This window comes from Echeneis naucrates, chromosome 14 (assembly GCF_900963305.1).
Source record: "Echeneis naucrates chromosome 14, fEcheNa1.1, whole genome shotgun sequence".
Lineage (NCBI taxonomy): Eukaryota > Metazoa > Chordata > Actinopteri > Carangiformes > Echeneidae > Echeneis > Echeneis naucrates.
The window spans coordinates 4,531,579-4,555,546 of NC_042524.1; the positions used below are offsets into that span (position 1 = coordinate 4,531,579).

The 23,968-nt window shown below is 44.6% G+C and overlaps 1 protein-coding gene across 1 annotated transcript in view; it reads right to left on the reverse strand.

The window, feature by feature from the left end:
• The window catches only part of LOC115054248 (T-lymphoma invasion and metastasis-inducing protein 1-like), a 49,556-nt gene extending 25,958 nt beyond the window's left edge, over window positions 1–23,598 (reverse strand). Inside the window, exons 1-9 of the mRNA XM_029519362.1 lie at window positions 23,394–23,598; window positions 9,649–9,754; window positions 7,098–7,753; window positions 6,208–6,494; window positions 4,635–4,910; window positions 4,320–4,551; window positions 3,323–3,495; window positions 2,558–2,782; window positions 948–1,133 (exon numbers count right to left, since the gene is read on the reverse strand). Of these exons, the coding sequence (XP_029375222.1) occupies window positions 948–1,133; window positions 2,558–2,782; window positions 3,323–3,495; window positions 4,320–4,551; window positions 4,635–4,910; window positions 6,208–6,494; window positions 7,098–7,746 (2,028 nt within the window). The 5' untranslated portion in view covers window positions 7,747–7,753; window positions 9,649–9,754; window positions 23,394–23,598. The remainder of the gene's footprint in view (window positions 1–947; window positions 1,134–2,557; window positions 2,783–3,322; window positions 3,496–4,319; window positions 4,552–4,634; window positions 4,911–6,207; window positions 6,495–7,097; window positions 7,754–9,648; window positions 9,755–23,393) is intronic.
• Window positions 23,599–23,968: the final 370 nt, after the last annotated feature.

Sequence of the window (23,968 nt, forward strand, 5' to 3'; positions counted from 1 at the left end):
TGATTTTCTTAAATTATGCTGAGATCACTGCTGAGGTTAAGTGGCCGTTTACTTTATTTTTAACATTACTTCCTCAGTCAGGAGTTACAGCTAAGAACAAACAAAATGACTTCCAGCAGAACAGCTGATTCAAATATGTTGTGTTCTGTTTCTGGTTGTAGGTATCCTGTGAGCTTCCAGTGCCATAAGTCACAGCTGGAGTGAGTTTCATTGTGCATTTGTTTGTACTACAACACCACCACCAAAAAAAAAAAAAAAAAAAGAGTATTACTTTTCTATTAGATTTAATTGGGCGTGGAGCAATGGTTAAATTCCCATCAAGAAGTTTCTTGGTTTGGACCCCTAGCCTAGGGCATTTCTGCCTATTTTCCCAGTTCTCCGAAGACATGCACATCAAGTTAATAAGTAGTTCTAAAATTGCCCGGAGGCATGAATTAGTGTACTGTAGTTGTCTGACGGATGGATTCAATTGTCAGACCTTCAAAGGGCATAAGTAGCCAACTGACAGCCAACCTTCAGCCAACTCATTTCACTGATTGGCTTTTCATCATTTAAAGTCTTTTTTCCCCACTTGCAACTTACTTTTCCAGTTGCAATATGTTTCAACCTGAGGCTACACAGAGTGTCTGTTAGGTCGTTCATTTGTCAGGCGAGTAGACATTCCTGCTTTCAGTAGGTACAAGTGACAAGATGCTCGCTCCCACGGCGAGATAGACACACCCACTCTCCAAGCCTGGCTGGTGTTAACGATGGGCAAATGGGAACCTCTTACACAAAGCATGCATGTCGAGACACGCAGGACAGAGTTTGAGTTTTGGATTAAGAACCTTTGATTAGGTTTAGAAGAAAAAGCCGCTGAGAACATTTGAACGAGTCCTGTCCATCATGTGTAATAAAAACGTGTGTGCATGAATGTGAGTGGGTGTGCAGGCAGTTGGGAATCATACCAGAGCATGGAAGGAAGAAACGGAGAAGATGCCCAGTCGTCCCATGGCCAGCTTGGTGGGACGTGAAGCGAAGCCCAGTAGGCGTTTAGGGTTGGGGGGCTCGCCACCTTGCAGACTGGCCAGATAGCACCGACAGCGGAACAGATCCATGTGGAAGCGCTCCAAGTTCTGCTCCCACAGGAAGATCTAACACAGAGAAACACACAAACAGTCAAAAAGGGATAGATTTATGAATGTTACATAAGCACACATTGGTTTCATTCGACCCACGTTTATTTATGGAATGACCGATGATTCGATAAAGAGAAAAATAAAGAAAGCATAAAACGTGCATAAAAGACAGCTGGGTGTTCAACGGTTATTTTGTTGCTTCGGGGAGAGTGAGATGTGGGAGTGCTGAAGCCCCTGTGGAGAGGTATTACTCACCAACACAACCCCCACCAGTTGCCGACCTGTTGTGCTGTGTGCAGTGTATCACAGGGTGGGCCGTGGGAGGTGGATCACAGGAACACACACACACACACACACACACTCACACTCACGCTGCAACCACAACCCTCATTTAATTTTCACTGATTCCTGCCTTCACCTATTTGTTCCAGGACAAAATGAACTGAGCCTTCAATTCAACATGGAGCCCAAGTCTGTCCTACGTACACTCACTCTATGGATTAGTGTGAGCCTTATCTTGAAAGACATCACACACTGATATAGTTGACTTCTTTTCTCCTAAATGTTTTTATTAATGTCCCTTTATAAAGAGGCAATCCCAGGCAATCCCAGTGTTTTCTCAGAAATGGTGCTCTGCGTGACAGAGATCAAAAACTTCCAGCTGCTTTTTTTCCATGTAAGATGTCTCTTTGGTCTTTAGTCTTCGATTGACCATCAGCCAAGTGTCGCACACAAAGGCTCTCACAAGGAGGCTGACTGTTGGTGAGCATGTCCTTAAGCTCTCTTTAAGTGCTTACGTGCAAAAGCTTTTAGGTTACGCTGCTTTGTTCGCTCTGCTGAGAGTGAATAAACTTGATTTGTGGAACAGCTTTGGCATTTCACCCACGACTCCAAACAATGCTCAAAACAATGTTTAAATATGAGAAGATTAGCGTGAGGTTTCGGGTTCACCTGCCTGCTCATGTATGCGCGGCTTATGTTTCAACATGTGCTATGAATATTCTGCGTTCTGCCGCACTCGCATGTGTTTATCAATGAGCAGCAGCCGGAGTATCTGAAAACATCTGTGGGCGCAAGCCCTCCTCAGGAACATTTTGTGTGGATGACGCCATGCAGTAAAGGTGATTTACTGCAGAGACTTCAGTGTGTGAGAGCGTCAGTGCAGTTCAAAGGTATTAAGATGTGTGTCTGTAAAGCCCTGTAGGTGCTTTGTCCTAACTCAAGTGGAAGCTTAAGACAGTCGGTTGGGTGCTCAACGCATGAGATCACATACCTGATTCCTATCAGGTGGACATAAAGCTGAGTGGTTTGCAATTTTCTGACACCGAGACTTCCTTGTGTTTCGTCTGTAGTTTTCTGTTTGTGATTTTGACTGTTATTACTAACTAACTTGAATCTATCTGAGTATGTTCAGCATGACCGCTCGCCAACCTCCATACCTGCTCCAGTATGGTCTTTCTCTTCTTGGCGTCGGTGACGGTGGACAGCTGCATGTCTCCCATCTTCTTCATCTTCTCGTCCATGTCGATCTTCTGCTCCAGCTTGCGGATCTCGGTTCTTAGCAGCCGCACCGTGTCCTCCCTGTGGTGCTGCCGAGCCAGGGCGGCAGCGCATGCTGAGTGGATCGCCGTGATCCAGTTCTCCAGTTCTGTCTGGCCTGATGTCTGACAGAGGACAAATAAAGGAAAATAAATAACTGAATACAACAGCCTGCCACGGTGAGCAAAAAATAAATTAAAGATATGACAGGTAAAATGAAATGTCTTTATTAGCCTCTGAGAGAAGGCGGCCACAGTAATCACATCATCATCATCTTCCCATTCATTGATTGAATGTCATTGTGTATAGCTGCCATGAATATAAATACACACATTTTAATATTACACAATGGTCACTGTGGTGGATCACTGTCACAGCGTGACAGCATGGCCTTTAAACGTGTCACACATAAAACAAACACATGAACACAGGACTGGCTTATCTCCCACACACGGCTAAATGTCATGTGCTCATCTGCCACATACACACGAATCCCCACACAAAATTACATTTTGTTTTTCCCATATATCGGTGATCTGCTGACTTAATTTAGTTCTAAAACCAAAGTACAGCTTTTCCAGCCTTGGCTGTGTGTTTGAGTAAAGTTCTTATCGTGCACAGCTGTTACTTCTCACACATGTTTTCAATACGAGTGTCTCGTTCACCTGGAACAGGAAAGCATCCCCCACTGAGTTGCTGAGGCAGAAAACAAAGTCTTTCTTGGGATGTTCAGGGACGGCCTGGACGATGCTGTTCTCTACCCACAGCGCGTGTTTAGGGACGCTGTTATGGTCGATGCCCGAGCGACAGTCTGACTCGTACAGGAAAAGGGTGCAGCCTTGAAGGCCACAGAAGAGACAGAAGGGAAAAGAAAGAGAGGAAAAATGTATTTATTACTGATGTATGAATGTAAGACCTTTACAGTTAAATCAAGGAAAAACAAGGCTTTTCATATTAATATACAAAAACATTGGATGGATTCAACCCCTCATTGGTATTCAAGCTAAATAAATTCATACAATCAGGAGCCTACAATGTGAGCGAGACGAGGCCAGAAGAGGCACAGAGGCACCGTCAGATTTTTGTTTTTTGTTTTTTTAGTGGGGAAGGATTAAAGGAGAGGAGGCAGGCAGGAGTGCAGCTGCAGATGATGTATCTTATGCCACATTTTGAGAGTACGTAAGTGGATTAGACACGGATGCCGCCGTAAAATGAAATTGTGACGAGGCCGAGGTGAGGCAGTGTAAGGCCACAGAGAAGAGGGTGAGGGAGGACAGCAGAGGTGACGACCAAGGGCATGGACTGTGCTGAGACTGATGTGATTACACTCTCACTGGATGGATGGAGTGGGAGATTGAACAGGCCGTCGTCGGGTTAAGATGATTATCTGTATGGGAAAATTAAGGCTGCAAGACTTTGTTGAAAAATAGTTTGAGCACTTTTCTTTCCCCAATAGTCTGATTTTAGCTGCAGAGGCACTTAAGGGCACAGATAACACAGAACAAAGTGTCTGCGCTCATTATTCCCACTGCTTATGAGGAGCCTGACAACAGTGGTTACATCTTGTAACCTTAAATGTCTTCCCATTTGATTCTGGATGGAAAGCTAATGCCAACTTCCCTGCAATTTTTGAAAAATGATCCAAAAAAAGTATAATCACACCTTTCAGAGAGACCCAGTAGTGCTTCCATTTGCGCCTCGTCGCCGGTTCCACCTTCTTGTTTTTCTTGTGGACCAGGAAGTTCTTCACAGCCAGCGCTCCAGCTTTCCTGACTGTGCCCTGTGCGCAGCCAATCAACGCGTCCGATGGATACGCACTGCTGAGTGTGCCGCTGCTCTGTTCATCACTCACAGCTGAGCCAGCTTCTTCTGTGCAGTCCCGACCCTGATGTGTCTGACAAGAGAATTGTCAAGAAAATGAATTGGGTCTATCAAGCCAAGACGTTCCCATGCACGGTTGTAGAAACAGTAACTAACCCAGGCCTGATTGTCCAGCTCCTTCCGGAAATTCTCGTACACTCCTCCCCTTCCTCCTTCGCCGCCGCCTCTCCCTTCTCCTCCTCCTGCGCTGCTGCTTCCGCTGTCGCTGCCGTTGAAAACGCTGCTCTCGGCGGCCGAGTACACGGAGAAGGAGGCGGACATGGCCTTACAGCGCCGCGACACCAACTCTCCGTCCCCATCTATCTCTGCGGTGACTCCGTCAATGCCGCTGTCGCCATATTCACTTCCTTCGCCCAAAACACCTGAGATGTCCTGCCAGTCAGAAACACAGGGGTTGAAAAAAAGAGATGATTAATTTATATACAGCTATGGATACGTTTATACAACCAGAGGACGCACACACAAACGCACAAACTACGGAAACGATAACCACAGATAAAACTAACAATCTAAAGTGAAAACTGCATGTTTGACCCCACAGGAGGTCATAATACACAAGGTCATTTCCCCCCAGTTACAAGAGTCAGCCTGACAGTTTATGCTACACAAGGGGCTTCTGGATTTTTGTTTGTGTCTCACTCTGTGGGTGGTTGTGTTGTATGTTAAGGACATATTTAGCCATGCATTTCTGCTACAGAAGAGTTTTTCACTTCAACCAAAGGGGGTTCTCCGTGTTTTCGCACTTTCACCAAACTGACTGTCTCGCTGCTCTTTTTCTCTTTGTTTCGCTGTGTTGTGTCGGTCTATTTATATCCAGTCTAACAACCCCCTCTGCCTGGCTAGATGAATTTATAATGAGCACTTAGGGTGCTCTGCTATACAAGGGTGCTTGGGGGTTGTGGGAATGAGTTGAAAGAAAAGCCTGTTTTGCTATTTTAGTACTTCTTTCTGATTTGGCAACTTTTTTCCGCCCAACAATGACACATGAAAATTACACAGTATGTAAATTATTACTTTTGTTTGTGTCCACAGAATCTCTTAATCTCTTATCAAATGGTCTGTCTGTCAAACATTATGGTGAATTTCTTCTGGCTTTTAAGTAAATCTGCTTGTGTAAGGTTGTGAGATAAGCTTATAAACTGTGATCCAAATGTCCCTGTGTGTATTTATGGATGTTAGGACAGTCGTAAGTGAATGTGGCATGAAAGATGTTGATGCTTTACTGCTTTAATTTTCTGGAGGGGGAATAGAAAAACCAGGCCATCGTTAGAGAAATTCCCCCCACAGCGACTTCACTTATCTGAGTCCTAATAATCCATTTCTCAGACACACAAATATGCACACAAACTCAGATGTAATGCACACACACACACGCACACACACACACACACACACACGCGCGCGCACACACACACGAAATGTCTCTGGTTGTCTACATAATGTTAAATGCTGGATTGTCTGGTGTCCTCTGTCATTCCAGTGAACCCCCCAACACTTCCTGGGTACTACTGGGGAACAAGTCCCTTTTTCTATTTTCAGGGTTGGGGTCAAATATCCTTGGGAAAAGTCAGAGTACAAGAGAAAAGAAAGGAAAGGAAGTAACTTTAAAGTAGTCACCATTTCATTTGCTACTATATTTTATCCAGGTCTCGCTGAAATGTGATCTAACCTGTGTAGTTTGTGCACGGCGTCCCTGGAAGGCGGGGCACGGTGCAGCTGGGATGCCGAGCCCTGCCAAGCCCTCAGACAGGCAGTGGGACCGTCGGCAAGGGAGCGTGAACGCTCCATACCCGCCACCATCCTCCTCACTTGGAGACAACAACCCCTCCTCCCCTTCTCTGTCTCCATCGCACTCAGCTTCTCTCCGGTTTTTGGTGTAGCGGCTCCTCTGCCCCCTGAGGCCGGGACTCTGCTGGCTGCACAGATGGTCCAGAGACGATGCCCTTTCAGCTGAGCCTGGAACATACACAGGTGGTTATTGCCGGGCAGTGTGTGCATTCAAGTGTGCGTGTGTGAGCAAGGTGAGCCAAGCACATGCATTATTCTGAGCTGTCCAACCACCTGGGGCAATGCTTCGACTTCTAGCACTTAGGTTACCCCCACTACGGCCTGCCGTCATGCTGAGCTCCAGCAGCTCCTGCACAGCACCAGTTAAACTAACAATCCCGTGATCGACGGAGCTCCAGCCACTGATGGAGGGGAACTAACCTTCAATCAGCACCCTCTTCTCCCTGCCTGCAATTTTTCCCCCACCTCCTTCACCCTCATCACTTCTAAAGGGAACCAAATCAAGCCTCCTGCACACATGATCTGGTGTAGACGTATATGAATGTATTTTCTCCATCCATCAGACAGCATTGTGCTGGAAGTCTAGTGCAGAAAATACGTTACAAAATAATATATGCATAATGTAAAATAATAATACGAATACAAATGTGAGCACTGTGAGAACGTTAATGGATATGTTTCCTGGTGATGACGTGAAAAACCTGAACATGTCTGCTTTGGGTTTTTGGACTTCTGTGTTCTTTTTTGTTTCTTTGTTTAAACCATCCTTACCTGCACTTGGTCTTCTGAACTGCTCCTCCTCCTCTTCTTCTCCTCCATCCACAATCTCCTCAGTGCTGGTCAGATGTTCCTGGCTCAGATCAGACAAAGAGAACTCCAGGCTGTTGTCTCTCCACATGTCCGCCGACTTTGACCGCTTCTTTTTAAAGCTCCCTCCCTCCCGGGGACCCTCGGTCACCCGCTGGAGGTACCTTTCCTCCCCAACTACGTCTCCGTCCCCCTCCTCCTCCCCCATGGAGTCCTCTCCTCCATCCTGAGCAACAGTGTCCGCCTCTGAGGTCTCAGGAGTCGGCGTGGCCATGGGGTCATCATCTTGCTGATAGGACTCAGGCCTCATCGTCATGGCGACGCGCTGTGTCCAGTGAGGGTTGATGCTGAACTCCTCGAACGCATCTGTTGCATTGAAAGGTTCCAGTCCGTTCTCCGCCAACGACTGCGGGATGCTTGGAGTGCTGGACGATCGGGTCGAAGCTTCAGAGTTCCTGTGCTCCTGTTTCACTGAAGAAGAGTGCCGGGAGCGGCGGGTGATTGGCTGCTTGCCGGAGAGACGGAGTGAGCGGGACGTGTGCTTACGGGAGAGCTGTCCCGTCACATCACCATAGAAACCACTGTCCCCATTGTGACTCTCCACGTTTCCCATGATTCAACTGTAGAATAAGGAAGAGGGCTTAAACATCTTGGAAATGTTCTTATTGTCCCTGATTCTGGGCCTTGACTAATTCCTACAAGTTTAGAAAGTAGTGACGCAAGTGTTTTACATCTTGTTATAGGTGTGTGCCACATCTGGGTTATATTTATAACATCTGTATTCATTAACCAGCACACTACTCAATGCCTCTGTGTGTGGTGCCAGATGCCTCTTTGGTTTAAAATGTAGAAAATTAAATTCATTAGGAAAAATACACAATGTAAACAACATATATCTGCCAGATGTTTCTTATGCATCTATTTTCTGATCTCATCAACTTGTTGTATAAGCTGGCGTCTCAGTGCAGGTCTGGCAAACAAACGCACATCGTCTCCAAAGTGGAACTGAGAGTCCTGAGAGGAGCCGTTTAAAGAAAATGTTAGTCAAGGTGCGCATCAGAGCTCACTTCTTCTTACAGAGCAGAAAATTGTAACTGTGGCGGAAACTATCAAAATCTTTCATTTTCTGCACGGGATGCTTGGTCAGATTCTTGGGCTTTCATTTGGGTATTTGATGTAATCCCAAGTAAAGTAAGTTTCATGCAGGAAAAAAAGGGGTTTAAGGAAAAAGAATGTCTAACTCAGAAAAATCATGTCCTGAAGAAACTAGTTTCAGGATTTGTGCCTGAACTCAGATATTGTATTGGCAGTGCTGCCAGAAACCCTCAACGCTCAGATTTAGCTTTAAGCAGCCCGATAACTTTCAGAGTGAGAAATCTTGTTGTGTTTTCACAGCTCGCCCTCTGAACAGTGTTGAGCTGGGCTGCAGCGGCTCTGCCTGTGGAGGTTGAGTTAGTTAAAGAACTTTTGAAGTCACTGAGAGTTATAGAGTCTGATTTACAATCTTTCAAACCAAACTGCTGGTGGAAAACATTAAAGAGTTCGGACAGAGCTCTAAACTTTGAGAATCAGATTACGATCTCATGTTAAATTGGTTTGAAAACCAGGTCAATCACTGTTCTGGGTGAGTAGGTAATCTTTGATGTCACACTAATAGTTAAGCTAGTCTCAAAGGGGTCCAGGTGGCCTTTGAGGACCTTGTGGAGATCAGGGATTCAGCTGCTGCTGTCCAAAGCCCTCGACAGATTTTGTCTGATTTAACTGGACCTGCGTGTTTGGACAACATACTGAGATACTGAGGGATAAAAATCTATCTAGAGCATAAATACAACTTCATAACTTCCTCTTTTTCTCTGCAAATTAAATATTTCTTTCAAAATCCCATTCACCTTTTAGTGGCGACAAAAACTTTTAACTCTTTAAATACGCTTTCTTTCCTTATACATTTGAAAGAAACACACATTTCGGTCAACAAAATGTAAACTTTCATTTATCTAAGTTATTCTTCCCCTTCTCCCCTACACATTCATGAATCCTAATCATCATGGTTGAAGCAAGGACAGATGGCCTCATCTTACTGCAGCGCGTCTCTCCTTCTGCACTATTGACATCACCCCACAACCACATTCATAGAAGCTGTTAAAATGATGAAAGGTTTTTTTTTTTTTGGTTATGTTTTTCTGCTGCATTCTGTTGATTATAAAGTTATCCCAGCATCCTGTTTCACCTCATGCTCTCTGTTATATAAGGAGACGGAGCTGCTGAGTCAGCTGCTGTTGGATCAGCTTCTCCTCTGAGTCACACATCGCCAAACCTACACCATCAGGTTCTCAGCGTGCACTCAAATTGCAGAGAGAGTCCTTTCCAACAAGGGGAAAGTCTGTTTTAATACGTGATGCATTCAGAGCCACAGGTTATAAGGAAAATACAAAAATCATATTGAAAAGCTGAAGATGAAGTCGACTTTACAATCCGATACGAAACAAAATTATTTGATGCAGATTTCTGCAGTTACCTGAGGTGAAGGAGCTGCATCACCAACATCCCCACATCATCACGGTGACGCCTTTCACCGGCTGCTCGATCCTGCACTCATCCTCAAATGGTTGTGTCTGTTTGCCCTGAGAGGAACAAGAAAAAAAAAAAAAAAATAGAGAAATGTTTGGGCAGAGCTCTCACAACTTCAGAGTTAACCCGATGTGTCAAATGCACACAGAGGAGGAGGACGTAGACGACTGCATGAGGAAGGCGTTTCTGCAGGAGGGTGTGCCAGGTATGTTACATAAAAGCAGGCGAAGTAAAGTTGAATGTAAAGCTGTGACGCGCAGCACAGAAGGATTCTATAGGATGGGAGGCAGTAAACAGGCAGCCAGTGAGCCTGGTGTTAAAATAACGCAGTGAGGCGAAAAAGAAATGATGGTCAGAGACCAAACAGAGTTATCTCAGCCTCAGGGACAAGAAAAAAAACAAAAACAAAACAAAACCTCACTACCAACCACATTTTCTTTGAACTTCACCATGAAACTCTGCCAACCAGTAACCACGCAGGCATGTACAGGCATGTGCACAAAACGTTTTTGGGAAACCCCCCCCCCCACACACACACACACACACACCTCCTGTTCCCCTGCAGACAAAGAGATGTGCACGCACTGTGAAATGACAGCAGATGAAACCAGCTATGCAGTATGATTTTCTGCTTAGGACTCAATTCAATGATCCTTACCAACACGACCTAATTTTCTCTAATACCAGCCCTGAGCAGCTTAGAGTAGACCACCATTTCCATAATGTGCTATGTATAGTGTGAACGTATACAAGTTCAAGCGTGCTGCCTTGCGTGTAGTTTTGCTCATATTTTCTGTTTTTAAGCAGCAGAAAATGACTCATTTGTATGTATGCCCCTGCTCGGTTGGCTAGCGTGAGCACTTCAAGGCCCCTGGATGTTTAGCTGAGCGGACTGACTGCTGTCCAAAGTGCTGCAAACACTATTGTCGCACTCGGTTGTGTCTCAATAAACCTAGAAGGAGGGGAAAAAAAAAATGCACAAGAAATAACTTCCACGTGCAAAACAGATGCTAAACAGCACATCCTGTCATTTTAGAAGGACGTCCATGTTTATACTTCCACACAACTTTGAACACAGCTGATGGTTTTATGATTGATCGATAAATAAAATTCTGATAATCTGACCACGTGTTTGCTTGTGGAAGTGAAAGTCACAGCACAGTGTCATGTTCCACTGGTCAGCTCTGATATTGCGCCACGTGTGCCTTCGTGTATTTAAACGCAGCCACTGCTGTGAAAGGCAGTTACATAAGATAAACTTGACCCTGATGCTTCGCCTCTTCCTCCGTGCATCCTGACGCTCCAGCTTTTATTTCTCATCCATCCTCCATCCCAATCTAGGCCGATGAGACTCATCCCGGCCCACATGCTGACCACCCACCACCCTCCTCTGAAGAACAAAGACCCAAATTTTGTCCTCCGCGCGTAATACTTAACAGGTGCTGGATATTCATTTTGGAGGGAGTCCTGCTTTCCTGTTAAATCTGGCATCAGTTTGCTCACTAATAATTCATCTTGAAACAAATATTGGTTATTTGGTCCTGAAAACTCACATCAACCGTACATCACTGATGCCGAGTTCATCTATATGCCTGTCTGAATTCTGACTTCAGTGCCATGGAGGTGGAAGCACGTATACTCACACACTCACAGACAAACACACAAACAAAACAAAACAATCCTGCCTGACACAACATGAGGGAAATCAAACCATTGTCTTTCCTCTGGCAGTGTACAGTCTAAAATGTTTAGTCTCGTCGTTTTTTCCGCTCCCCGTGCCCTGCAGCAGAGCACAGGAGATGGAGAAGGGGTAACAAAGAGACGAGGGGAGGAGAGAGCTCTCCGCAAAACTCACGTAGAGCTCAGAGGTGAGGAAGGGCTGAAGGCGAAACAGATATGGAGGGAGGCCTCAGAGGTTGGTGTAGACAGAAAAGAGGAGAGGAGGTTAAAAAAAAAAATAAAAGAACAGATATTGGGGCACTGTGCTATGAATAGAAGTTTGACATGGAAAAGTGAGACAGAGAGAAAGAAATGAAGAATAAGAATGAGAAGGCGAGATAGAGAGAGAGAGAGAAATTAGGGGGGGTCCTATTGTTGCTGAGCTTTAAGTGGATAAGTAGACATGTGCTCTGGCTGCCTCTCTTCAGGCTTAATTGAGGGAGGCGAGACAAAAGGGGAAACATAATTATTCGCTCTCTTTCTCTCGGCCTCCCATTCTCGCGGTATATTAACACATTCAGAGGGTGTATTAACACAATGGCCTGAGCAACAGCAGCCAAAGCATCCCTACCGCACAGAAATGCACTCAAGTTGAGGCAGAAACATACAGTGAGAGGGGACAAAGAGCTATTCCATAAATATCTTACTACTGCAAAAATCAACTATGTTCACTGCGTATGTATATTTAGATTTTTATTTGATTTTTATTTACAGAAAAAAAAAAATCACCAACAACATGTTTATAAAACTACGTCTGCTCAGTATGAAGCTCCTCTGGCTTCATACATAAAAAAAAAAAAAAAAAAGGAGACAGAGCTGAGCGTTTGACCGGGACTGGAAGCGACTCTGCACAGTAGCTTTCAAACTCACATCACCGCGTTGGCACAGCTGCTTCAAAAGACACGCTCACCTCACACAAGAGCGCAGGCACAATAGCATAAAAGCAGACATGCTTCCATCCTGTCTCACTCACACTCACACACACACACACCTGCCAAACCCCCAGAGAAATGTGAGCAGGTTTTTCCGACTCACACACATGCTCTCTGCTATTCTTTGGAAAAATACCAAAGGCCTGTCAGAACAGCTATGGAGCGGGAACACCCTTCTTCCCCCGGCCGATCTTTTCATCTCTGCACCTGTCTTACAGCTCCGCCTCACATGACACAGCTCAATACTCCAGACTGAAACCATACATGACGTGGATGCACACCACTGTACGACACTGTACTGTGAAGGGAGCCAAACAAAACCTGTTTTTGTTTTTTTAAGTCTGTCATCATCCACACCACATTCTGAAGTGGCTGTTAAAATGAGACGCTGGTTATGAGAGAGTGGTTATGAAATCACTAACCACCTGTTTTAATTGGGCTGCATTCCAATTGTGAAACAACTTCCCCACAACTAATGTCAAACTGAAGAGAGCAGAGAAGATCCGGTCCGTGAACAATGCCAGGTAAAGGTGGCACACCATTCAGTTTTTTTAGTCATTTAAAATCTCTGAAGACATTAAAGGGAGAGCCCTCATTTTGGTGCAGAGGTTCACACGTACAACGAATTCACAAAATTAAAATCAAACCAATAAAAGAAGAAAAAAATATTTGTCTAGTTCCTGTCATTATGTCATCAGTGTACAGTCAGTACTCCCACACTAGCTTAAGCCTGAATAAATACGCTTGCTTATTTAAGATTAACAGCCATTGATGATGGGATGAGTGGCTGTAAAGACTCTCTCAACATCCAAAATTGTTTTTGGGGACTTCATGAGAATATTAGAAAGATAATCTCGATTTTGTGTTTCCTTGTCGACCAACGAGTTGTTTTCATTCTTGGGCTAGACTGTGAAGTTGTGCCGCAGTACGGTCTACAGTGTAGACACTGCTGTTATCAGAGCAGCACTCAGCTTGACTGACCTCTCTGACCTTCCTCTGCACTCTTGACCCATGACCCCCACCACCGCCCACGCCCTCAAGGCCTCAACGCATGAAACATTCGTTGGGTTCACCCTTCCCTCTGGCTTTTTTTCCTGAAACTTTCACATACAACCCCGTCTCACCCTCTCACCGTAATTCCTAGCAAGTCAAAATAGACTACCATAGGAATCCTGGCGAAGGTTGGATGTGCGTGTCTCCATGCTGCCTGATTTTGAAATACACGCTAACACACCTGCAAACAGGCACACCTGTTATACTGGGACTTTCTCTGTCTTGTTTAAGCTTAAAAAAAAAAAAAAAAAAAGATGAAAAGGCTGAAAGCTGAAAAAAAGCTGAAAAAGATAAAGCACACTGAATAACAGGTCAATCGGGATTAGGTGCAAGGAGACTCAATGGTCCAAAGAAGTAAGGCTCAGGGACTCATCCATCACAGAGTGTCTGCTTGTGAATACCAAAGTGTGTGCGCATTGTTCACATTTGAAGAGAAGCTGTATCCATCCAGCGTCAAGATAACAGTCAGATATGCTCTGAAATCATTCCATTGTGGAGATAGGAGCTCACACTCCACTGCACTCCCACAGTCCCTGTGAGATTGGACTGTCTCCAACATCACCGGAAGAATTCCCTGGAAGAAGGAGATTAGCTTCTTATTCATCCTTTTGGGATCTGACAAGACACGTGCCACCCTCCACCCCCATACCTCTCTCTGCTTAAACACACATGCACGTACACAAACAGGGTGTCTGCAAGCGTGATTCTCTGCTGCTGCTTAAATCAAACGTTAATTTCTTTTACGCGGTGGGAGCCAAATTATAATAATTCCTTCCTTAGCGACACTCTCAGAGGAGGACCGGGCATAAAAATGACAGAACAGAGTCGAGAGGGAGGGAAGGAAAAAGGAGAGATTATTGTTATTACTTTGCGACAGCCCCATCAAGCAGAAGGCTAGAAAAAAAGAAGCTAGCTAAATAAATAAATAAAAAAAAGATACTGGCTTAATAACCGAGGTAAAGGGATAGTCACGTAGTGCAGCGTATCATCTGCAAAGATTTGATATTTTGGGGTCAGCGTGGCATCAGACGCTCAAGTCAAAATAAGTTTAAAAAAATGAAAAAGATAAAGGGTCAGCGGGACTCAACATCAATCTGTTCACTCCACTTTACTCCTCCAGTGTCACTAACCTCATTAAATACACCCCTCCATCTTTCTAGGAGCTTACGCCGTACGCTGTTTAGCTCAGATTTCAGCTGACTGTGTCGGCAGCACGGTTCAGTCGAGGATTACCATATTTTGAAGAAAAATCCTTCCACCACAAGTCCTCCATTGAGTGAGAGGCCCATGAGAGTCAATGAATGTGTGAAGCTTTTGACACTCCACTGAGTTTCTGAGAGCAACTTCAGCAATCACAGAATCCCCTGTATGAAACCTCCTATTATGACCTTTCAAGATACATACTCTAATGTGAAGCTTTTACTGTGACTGATCAGAGCACTGTATTTTCCTGCTTCTGAGATGAAGGACGGGATCAAGGTGTGTCAGTCTCAATTGGATCTTTCTTGTATTTCTCGTGTAGGCTCCCATCCCGGTTGAAATCCTCTTGTTGAGAGCATGTAACTATACAATGCAGCAGGTTGAATGACAAGTGTTAAACTTTCATCAGCGCCCTCCGTTGCCATTCCCCAATCAACACTCAACGCTCATTTGTCCTGACAAAAATCCTGATTGCACAGACAAGTCATCAAAACTAATCAACTGTATATTGATGTGGTGATTTGCAGTTCCCAATAAGTGAGAGGCAGTTTTACACACACACACACACGGCAAAAAAAAAAAAGGTGTTGTTTAATTATTCAGCGGTTATTCAGAGTGGGATAAGACATTGACTGTGCTCCAGATTCAGCTGATAACTGTAGATTCCCTGCAGGGCGACACGTAGCCGGGGGGGGGGGGGGGGCAGCTGGGAGTGGATGAATAACACAGAGAAAGATGCTAAAGAAGAAGGAGAGTAATGTGTGGACGTGGCAGCATATTTGAATTTCATGAAACGACACGTGTGGGGCAACTGCAGCATTTTATTATACTGCAGATATGATCATCATCTGCCACATCAGCGTGATCTCTTCCTGTCTGAGAAGTTCAAAAACTACAGCAAACTTATTCACTTATTACCTAATTGAAATCTTTCCGGACTCTCTCTCAGTCTGTTGTGTTTACCACTTTGGCTCCATCTCTACTGCTCTGTTCATCCCAGATGCACAGAGAAAATCCTTTTTATTTGGTTGACATGGCGATAAAGTACAGAAGTGGAAAAGGACAAAAAGTGCTTGTAATCCTAAAATTATCAAGTGGGACTGTGGCTTGTTGTGGAGAGGGAATTCCACTGTGTTCAGGATCTAAGATTAAGAGGGGGTTATTGTTTCATAATGCCAACTTTGCCCTTAAAGTGAGTCAGTCTTTTAGCATGAAGGCAGGAAAAGTAAGTGAGAACATGTGTCAGCGACCGTTTCTGAGTACAGATACTTCATTTTAGCATTGAGTACATTTTAGAAATCCATATCGGTTAAACTCTGGCATCAGCACAAATTCAGACACTGACACACACCCAAACAAACGCAGACAGGTGTGAATGGAGCCAAATTGGGAGGGTAATGCTTCCTTTTCCGCTCCGTGTGGTCTGAAGAGACAGCGAAATAACAGGGTGGATGAGCGAGAGAGAGAGAGAACGATAAGAGGGTTTTAGGCTAAGGTAGAGTGAGGGGGGAGGTATGAGAACGAGCGGTGAAAGAGGGTCTGAGCGGGGAAAAAAAAAAAAAAAAGATGATGGTGTTGAAAGGGGGATGAGAGGTTGTTAGAGAGCAGGGGAGCGGGTGGAATCGAGTGTCGGGCCACAGGTAGATGGACAAATGATGTGTGCTGAGGTGGAAGGAGACATGAGAGGGAGCGTGGAGTGGGGCCGATAGCTCCTGAGGGGGCTGATAGATAGATGGTATGTGGAAGTAGGCCAGATGTGAACAGGCCCAATTTGTTGTCATTAGCAATGTGACTGGGGTGTCTGCTGACACGACCAGCTGATCTATAAGAGAGAGGGAAGAGGTTTGAGGAAGTCCAAAACATGAATCGATTAAAGCAAATGATTGATTCATGTTACATTTTTGTAAAAGACATTTTTTTTTTAAAGCAGTCATGGTTGTGATGATTGGTATTCTGTTTTATTGACTTTTCCACCTGTGGTTTAGCGTAATAATGCAGGTTTATGTGAGCCGAGTTATGAAAGGACAGAAATTTAATTGTAAAACGGAGGGACAGTTTTTCAAAATGTTCTTTTATGATGCACAGAACGAGGTGATTAAGGTTTAAATAGGCAGTTGTTAGCATATTCTGGTTTTAATCAGATTTCTGGAGAAAGGCAAGGACAGTTAATAAAACACAAAGAAGAACTCTCCACTTTTTTAATTAAGAAAACTGCTGAGGTCCTGTAATACCTTCGTAGTACGACCAAGGAGAACGAGAGATGCTTCAGCATGACCGCACAAGGGCAGGTAAGGAGGGAAGGAAATGTGGAGAGGGTACCAAGCCAGAAGGAGGTCGAGGTGATAAAAGAGATCGAGGGAGGAGTTGAGTCGCACAGCGGAAACACAAAGTTCAGTCTTAAAAGAATAAACCTGGGAGAGAGAGGTGAGAAGGCCGGTAATGTTCAGAAAGAAGTCTGTCGGGCAGCACAGAGGAGGAATGGAGGGTGGGGGAGGCAGCGGCCGGGGGGTGCAAGGGGAAGTAATCTTTGTGCATCCTCACACCTGAGTCAACAGCAGCGCTTTCAAACAAAGCACCCCCTTGAAGAAGAAGCAGCAGACAATGTGCTGCAGTGAGGAATGGGGGTAAGAAATGTTCGCCAAGAATGTGACAGACAAACAGCAGCTCACTGCGGCGCGTCTCTGAGGAGGAGGACAGCAAGACCAAACAATACAGTCCTTTGAGACACGGTCGTGAAGACATTTCATACTGTACTTCACACAGTCACTTTTTTGCCACAAAGAAGCTCCCCTCCCTACTCACTTCTGCATTTGTGCATCACCCACACCCACATTAATCTTACGCACAACAAGGTGTGACCGGTTCAGAGGCAGAGAGAGACGGCAAACGCCCAGATATGTCACATCCACGCTCTGCGAAATACAACAACAACAACCAACTGCTTTCAGTAACTTTACCGCACATGTAAGGCCAGCTTCCCCAAACAGCGGTTCCCTTTCCTTTCCTCTCTACTTCACTCCCTCTCAGCAGATGAAAATATAACAGCCAAATACAAATCTCCACGACCAGAATATGAATGTTTGTTTAAAAAAAACAAAAAAAAAAAAACCCGTCAGTTCTTCTGCCCCTCTGTCAAAATGTGTTATATTACATTTATCTAAAAAGGGAAAAGCTAAGCCAAGTGTGATATCAGCAAATTGCTTGTTTTGACCAAAATGTCACAATTCAAAAACTCGCAGATCTAATTTAGATCTAGCTATACATGTTTCTTTCTGTTGTTTTTTTTTCCTTTGTCAGGAATTACACTGTTTTCATAAATATACACAATTGAACAAAATGACTTTACCTCAGTAACACATTGTGCACACAGCAATATTAATGTTCTCGTTGTTGGCTTCCCCAAAATGACAGCAGTAAATGCTGCAGAGCTGAAGAGGAGAACATCATCATATGGGAGACGAGCTTAATTCCTGTGATGTTGTCTCAAATTAGCACATGACCTCATGGCTGGGATCAACACGGGGCATGATCAGTGTTTCCAGAAAGAAAAACTTGATGTCTCTTGTTCTGAAGCAGTATCTTCCTGAAACATTCTCCTACTGAGCATCATAGAAATTATTTGTGTTGCTTTATTTTAATGTTTGACAATCAGTTGGTAAATCCTCATTAAGTCGCTGGTTGGAGTTGTTAGAGAATCCTCACATTTCTACGGCGTAAGCCTCCAGCCATTGTCTGAATGGAGTCTTGTGACAAAAACAGCACCATCGATGAGACAAGGATGTCAACAACATGTCAGCAAAGCGGCGTCTCTTCGGTGGACGGTGTTGGATCTAGGTCAATGGGTCCATTTCCTGGTAGTTGAGCTCTTGTGCGGACTCGAGCCGAGGGTTATTGTTTGGACTCTGAGTGGTTACAGTGAATGGACTCTCCCCTCTCAGTGCATTAGTGACCTGTATAAGGTCCACACAACTCGCTGACATCTGAGTGCAAGCCTGAGGCGAGTGGACAAAGGCAATCTGACCACACACACACACATTCAGGTTTATAAAAGCTAATGCACCAGAGGGCGATAACAAAAAAAACAAAACAAAACACAACAACAACAACAACCCGATACAAACCTCATACAACACTCACCAACGGGTTCTTTTTATTTTTTTACCTCCAAAGAAACTCAATCAAAAGAAAGGAAAAAAAAAAAAAAAATCTATGCAGCTCTGCATGTAAGCCTTGATCCTTGTTTTGTTACTTCCAAACACACACACACATCCATATTTGCACATGCACACACAGGCTGTTCAGACTGCTTTGTACAATCCCACTGCATCACTTCCAGGTCAACAAGCAGGAACGTGAAGTGTGACTACGCGATGAGGACTTGAGTCGGCGTTCTCTTTAACTAACTGTAACTAACGTAATGTGAGTGTTGAAAGGAAAGATGGGCTGAAGGAAAGGAGCAGAGGAGCGGGGAGACGATGGCTAAGTGGCCCGATTCCTCTGCTACTTTCACAGAAGAACATGCTCTCAACACTCACACAAAGTAGAGGGTGTAAAGATTTCCAAGCAGTGATGAAGGAAGAAAGGAAAAAAAAAAAAAAAAAAAAGATCCCAGGAAGGCCAAATCTCCCCAGTGCCAACAAAGCGTAAACACAATCTTTGAAGACGCTCCTCACACTCCCACAGTAATTCCTGCTTTAAGTCCCTACTCAGCACTTCACACACAACTGTATTTCCACTCTTTCACTCTCACGCCTTTTTGCACCAGATTCCCACTCAGGTAAGGCATCTCATTTCCATTTTCCACAAAAAAAAAAAACAAAAAAAAACCACAACTTCCATATTTCAGATCAGTTTCTGCCTCCTTATCAAAGTGTACCTCTCTGGAATAACAAACATCCACTTTCTTGCAGGACAATCATCCTTTTTTCTGGTGTGGACTCAAACAAAATCACACACATTCACCTTCACTTTGGTTTTTTTTAATGCTATTTATCTGAATTGAGGTCACCCGAGGAACATCTGAGGATCCAACTGTATCGAATGAGACGTAGATGCGGGTATGTGCGTGTGCACACACACACACGCAACCTGGCGTGTGGGCTACAACGCAACACTGATCAGAGATAATGGGCAGACAAGAGAGGGACAGGGCAAAGCTGTCACACCAAAAGAGGTACGAAGGAGGGATGATGAAGCAAGAGACAGAAAGAGGGAGGGAGCAAGGGAAGGAAGGAAGAAAGGAAGAAACTCCTAATTCATCAGCAGACGCCGAGGAGACAAAAGGGAGGAAATGAATGAGGGCACATGCCAGCTCACGTCAGCTCTGAGACACCCCTCCCCCGTCTGGACCACTTCTCAATTAGTGGCATCCCTTTCTGCTTCTCCCGCTCCGACTGCACCACCTCCTTGTCCGTCTTCTCCTCAGCACAGCAGGAGGCTGATGTTGAGGAGTCGGACGCAAGGCATGACGCACACCCCGGCCTAACAACTCGTGGTCCCTTCTTGGCCAGGCAAGCAGCATTACAACCACAGTTGTTGTGAGATTATGTTCACCCTGACTCACTCTGCCTCTCTGATCCTGCACAGCTTCACGCACTAAAGGCCAAGACTTTGAGACACAGACACTAAAATTCCGCCTCCTTTTCAGTTCCTCACTTGGATCTGGCTGGAAAATTGAGCTACATTTGAATGGAAACTTAATGTCTTCTTGTGACCCATCATTCCAAATTACAATTCCATTTTAAACGCACTACCATCTTATTCTGTTGTGTGCACGGCAAAGGGATTCTCCGACCACAGCATTCAAAGGAGAAGGAGAAAAAAAAAACAAACAAAAAAAAAAAACAAACAAACACGTCTCTCCACACTCAGCTGTCAGTTTAGTCTTGGTTTTCCCAAAACACACTTCAACAATATCTGTCTGGTGCTGTTCTGAAAGTGACAGCAGCGGCGAATTGGGAGAATGAGCAACAGGAACACACACAGACACGTTCAGAGCGAGGAGACAGACACACACACACACACACACACACTGGAGCCCACAGGCGCACAGTCAAACACAAACATTTAAACAGCTTGATTGCATGTGGGGAGATGGGCACTGGGGGCTGCATAAGCCCCATATTTGCTCAACAGCAGAAATAAGTGGACCACTGAGAAAGAGGGATGAAGGGTTCAAAAAAAAAATAAAAAAATAAAAAAAATAAAAGGGGGGGATGAGACAAAGATGAGAGAGATAGAAAGAGAGAGATCATCCCTTTCATGTTAATTGCATCATCCCTTTATCAAACCCGCCACACGTTCTTCAAACTGCATCTTATGAGCTGCGTGTGTAATTATAAAGAGAGGCTGTTCCTCTGACCTGCCACAAGGTCAGAAGAACCTCATATAAAGACGCTCAAGTATTTGTTGCTTTCCATTCATGTAATGTGTCATTTGATGCATGAGGAGCTATATGAGCACGAGTATGATGTAAACATCTGTATTAATCGTATAGATTACACAATGATTGCAGAATATCTGTGTGCTGTGAATCATTTATCACCTGCCTTTCACAAAAACCTCTCTACAAGCTGAAAGCTCACGCTCCAGGGATCCGACCTGAGGTTAACAGTACTTCTTTGGTAGCTGTGGTTCCAGTGAAAGTGAATGCACCGTCGTCCTCCGAGAGAAGAACAAGTGCTGGATTGTGTGTGTTTACATGAGGCTGGATCGGATGTGTTTACCTGCCTCTGCCTTATAGGTGGGCTGACTTAGCATGAAAGCAGTGTATCAATATAGGTCAGTACAGAACAGACACATTCTCACGCACAATATGCGCGCACACACACTTACAGGGCTCACTGAGCGGAGCCCCATCCCCCCTTCACACTCACACACTATATTAGCTTACTGTACACAGACTGAGCACATGGCTGTGTGGATAGGCACACACTCGTATTTGTCCAAAAAAAAAAAACAAACAAAAAAACACACACACACACACACACACACACAGTAGATGGAGACATGTATATAAACCAGAAGGAGCATCATGTAACAGTATATGAGATAAAGGCTCTGTCACACCCCGAGGCTTTCACAGTCTTTGTCAATTTTGAAAAAAAAAGTATGCATATGTACACGCACCCACACACACACGCACGCACGCACACACCCACACGGCAGTTTCTATCCGTCACTATAAATCCTTTCACGGATCACTTCCTCAAAACACCCTGCCAATATTCAACTTCCTCGTGGCAGCAACTGAAGCAGTGAATTGTGGCAAGAAAGATAACATGAAGGAAAGATGATAGAGAGAGAGAGAGAGAGAAAACTAATTTCCAATTTAGTTTCCTCAACACAAACACTAACAATAAAGGTTAATAATAGATCAGAGCATCATTGTCAGGCATTGTCAAGCTGTTTTATGTGTTAATATTAATGACATCAGGGTTAGGGTTATATCGATCACTGATTAAAGTCAATTCGTCTTGACTTTAGACTAAAATTATTCTTTATGTTTCATAGATACCAACTTGCTTGGACCGAGTCTTCTAAATGGAGCGATTCAAAAGGCAACTGTTTGTGTTTGTCTTTTTCACTGCTCTCCAGAAAAGCTCACAAGTGAGGGAGGAGAAAGGACAGCAGAGCCTTTGTGTCCTTTGACCTCTCGTAATTCTTTGGCTGCCTGGATGCCTGAAGATGACCCTCTGCACAGCTGAGAGCCAAACCCTCCACTTATGCAGCTATGCACAAACACTCAGACACACACTTAAGTGTCAGCTGCTAAATACATACGAAGTATTCAGAGGGAGGTAAACCTGCACATTTGCCCCCCCGTCATCCCATCTTTGTTTCTGTATCTGCCCTCACTTGCATGTCCTTTATCTTCTCTCTCTCATGCCTCAGACAACTCAGTCGCTCTGAGTTGTCTGTTGGTGCATCTGCTCCACTCTCAACATTTCCACTCAACGCAGCTCACATGCAAAGTAGGATTTATCATTATCACTTTATTCATTTTGCACTCTCCACCTTTCATGTAAATTTTGAGAAACTGACTTGATCTTTTTTTTTCCCCTCCCCCTTCCAACAACCTTTTGAAAACTCATAATTAATATAATCAACATGTGAGTGTTTGACCCGGAGAGCAATTTTATTTTATCTCAAGTAATTAAATCAGCCCCGTACTTGTTACGTAAAAACTCACAATCGAAGGTCCACGCTGCCGCAGTACGGTATGTACAACAGTGTGCATCACTTTGTTTGCCCTTTGAGCTATGCAGTTTGTTCAGTGGTGGGGAAAAGTCAGGTGCTGAGTGTGTTAACATATTTTGTTATCGGTGAATTACTTCAAGAAGGAAACTAGGCAGTGCCCCAGGTAGGGTATTAATGATTGATTAACTTTTGTCAACATACACACACACAAGGAGCCGGCTATCTGGATAAGGGAGTGAGGGAGACCCGAACAGTAGTATACTGTACTAGCCACACTCACACACAGAGGCACGTTGTATAAGAAAGTATGCCATCTCACAGAGTACGTTGCTAAACACACTTTAACAGAAAGACACACACTAACACACACAAATCATGTTCAAGAAAGATCTCACATTTTAACACCTCACTTCAACTTCATCTCCTTTTCTATTTCTTATGCATTCATTTAAACAATTTACAAACCATCCAAGCGCGCGCACGCGCACACACACACACCATGACATCAATTACCTCAGACTGTACCCGCCCCTGTTTCATTCACAAAGCTCCCAAAAACATTCTCAAAAATGGAAATGCATCTCTTTACCTTCTCTTGTGCTCCACACCTGAGTGTGTGTGTGTGTGTGTGTAACGGTTAATTCCCTGTGGTGGTGAAAACACTGTCAGCACATGTCCTCTCAGAGCAAACGGGGGAATCCTTGGACCAGTGAGACGTCTCCTGAACTACAGCGCAGCATTTCACTCCACACACACACCCCCATTACAGCACATACTCACACATGCTGCCTCTTGCACGCCTAGACCAGACTGAGAAGGTTGGAGAGGGTGTGTGAGTGCTGCCTGAGTCTGAGCCCGCCCTCTTCTCTCTGACTCTCCCGTTCTCTCACTCATCCTGCCCTCCCTCCTCCTATCTCGCTCCCTCTCTCTCTCCAATTTCACCTCCCCCGACTTGCCAATTGACTGCCAGCATGTGTGCTGGGTCCATGCCTCTAAGCTCTTTGAGGTCCCAGTCCTCTTTTTAATTGCAGGCTCTCTGGCCTCAAAAGTTCTTCACAAACACAAAGGCGCACAGATAAAGTGGACAAGCACAGTCGTGCACAGACATAAGGATACATGGAAAGGAACGCAAGCAAATGTGAGCACAAAGGGGGAAAAAAAAAA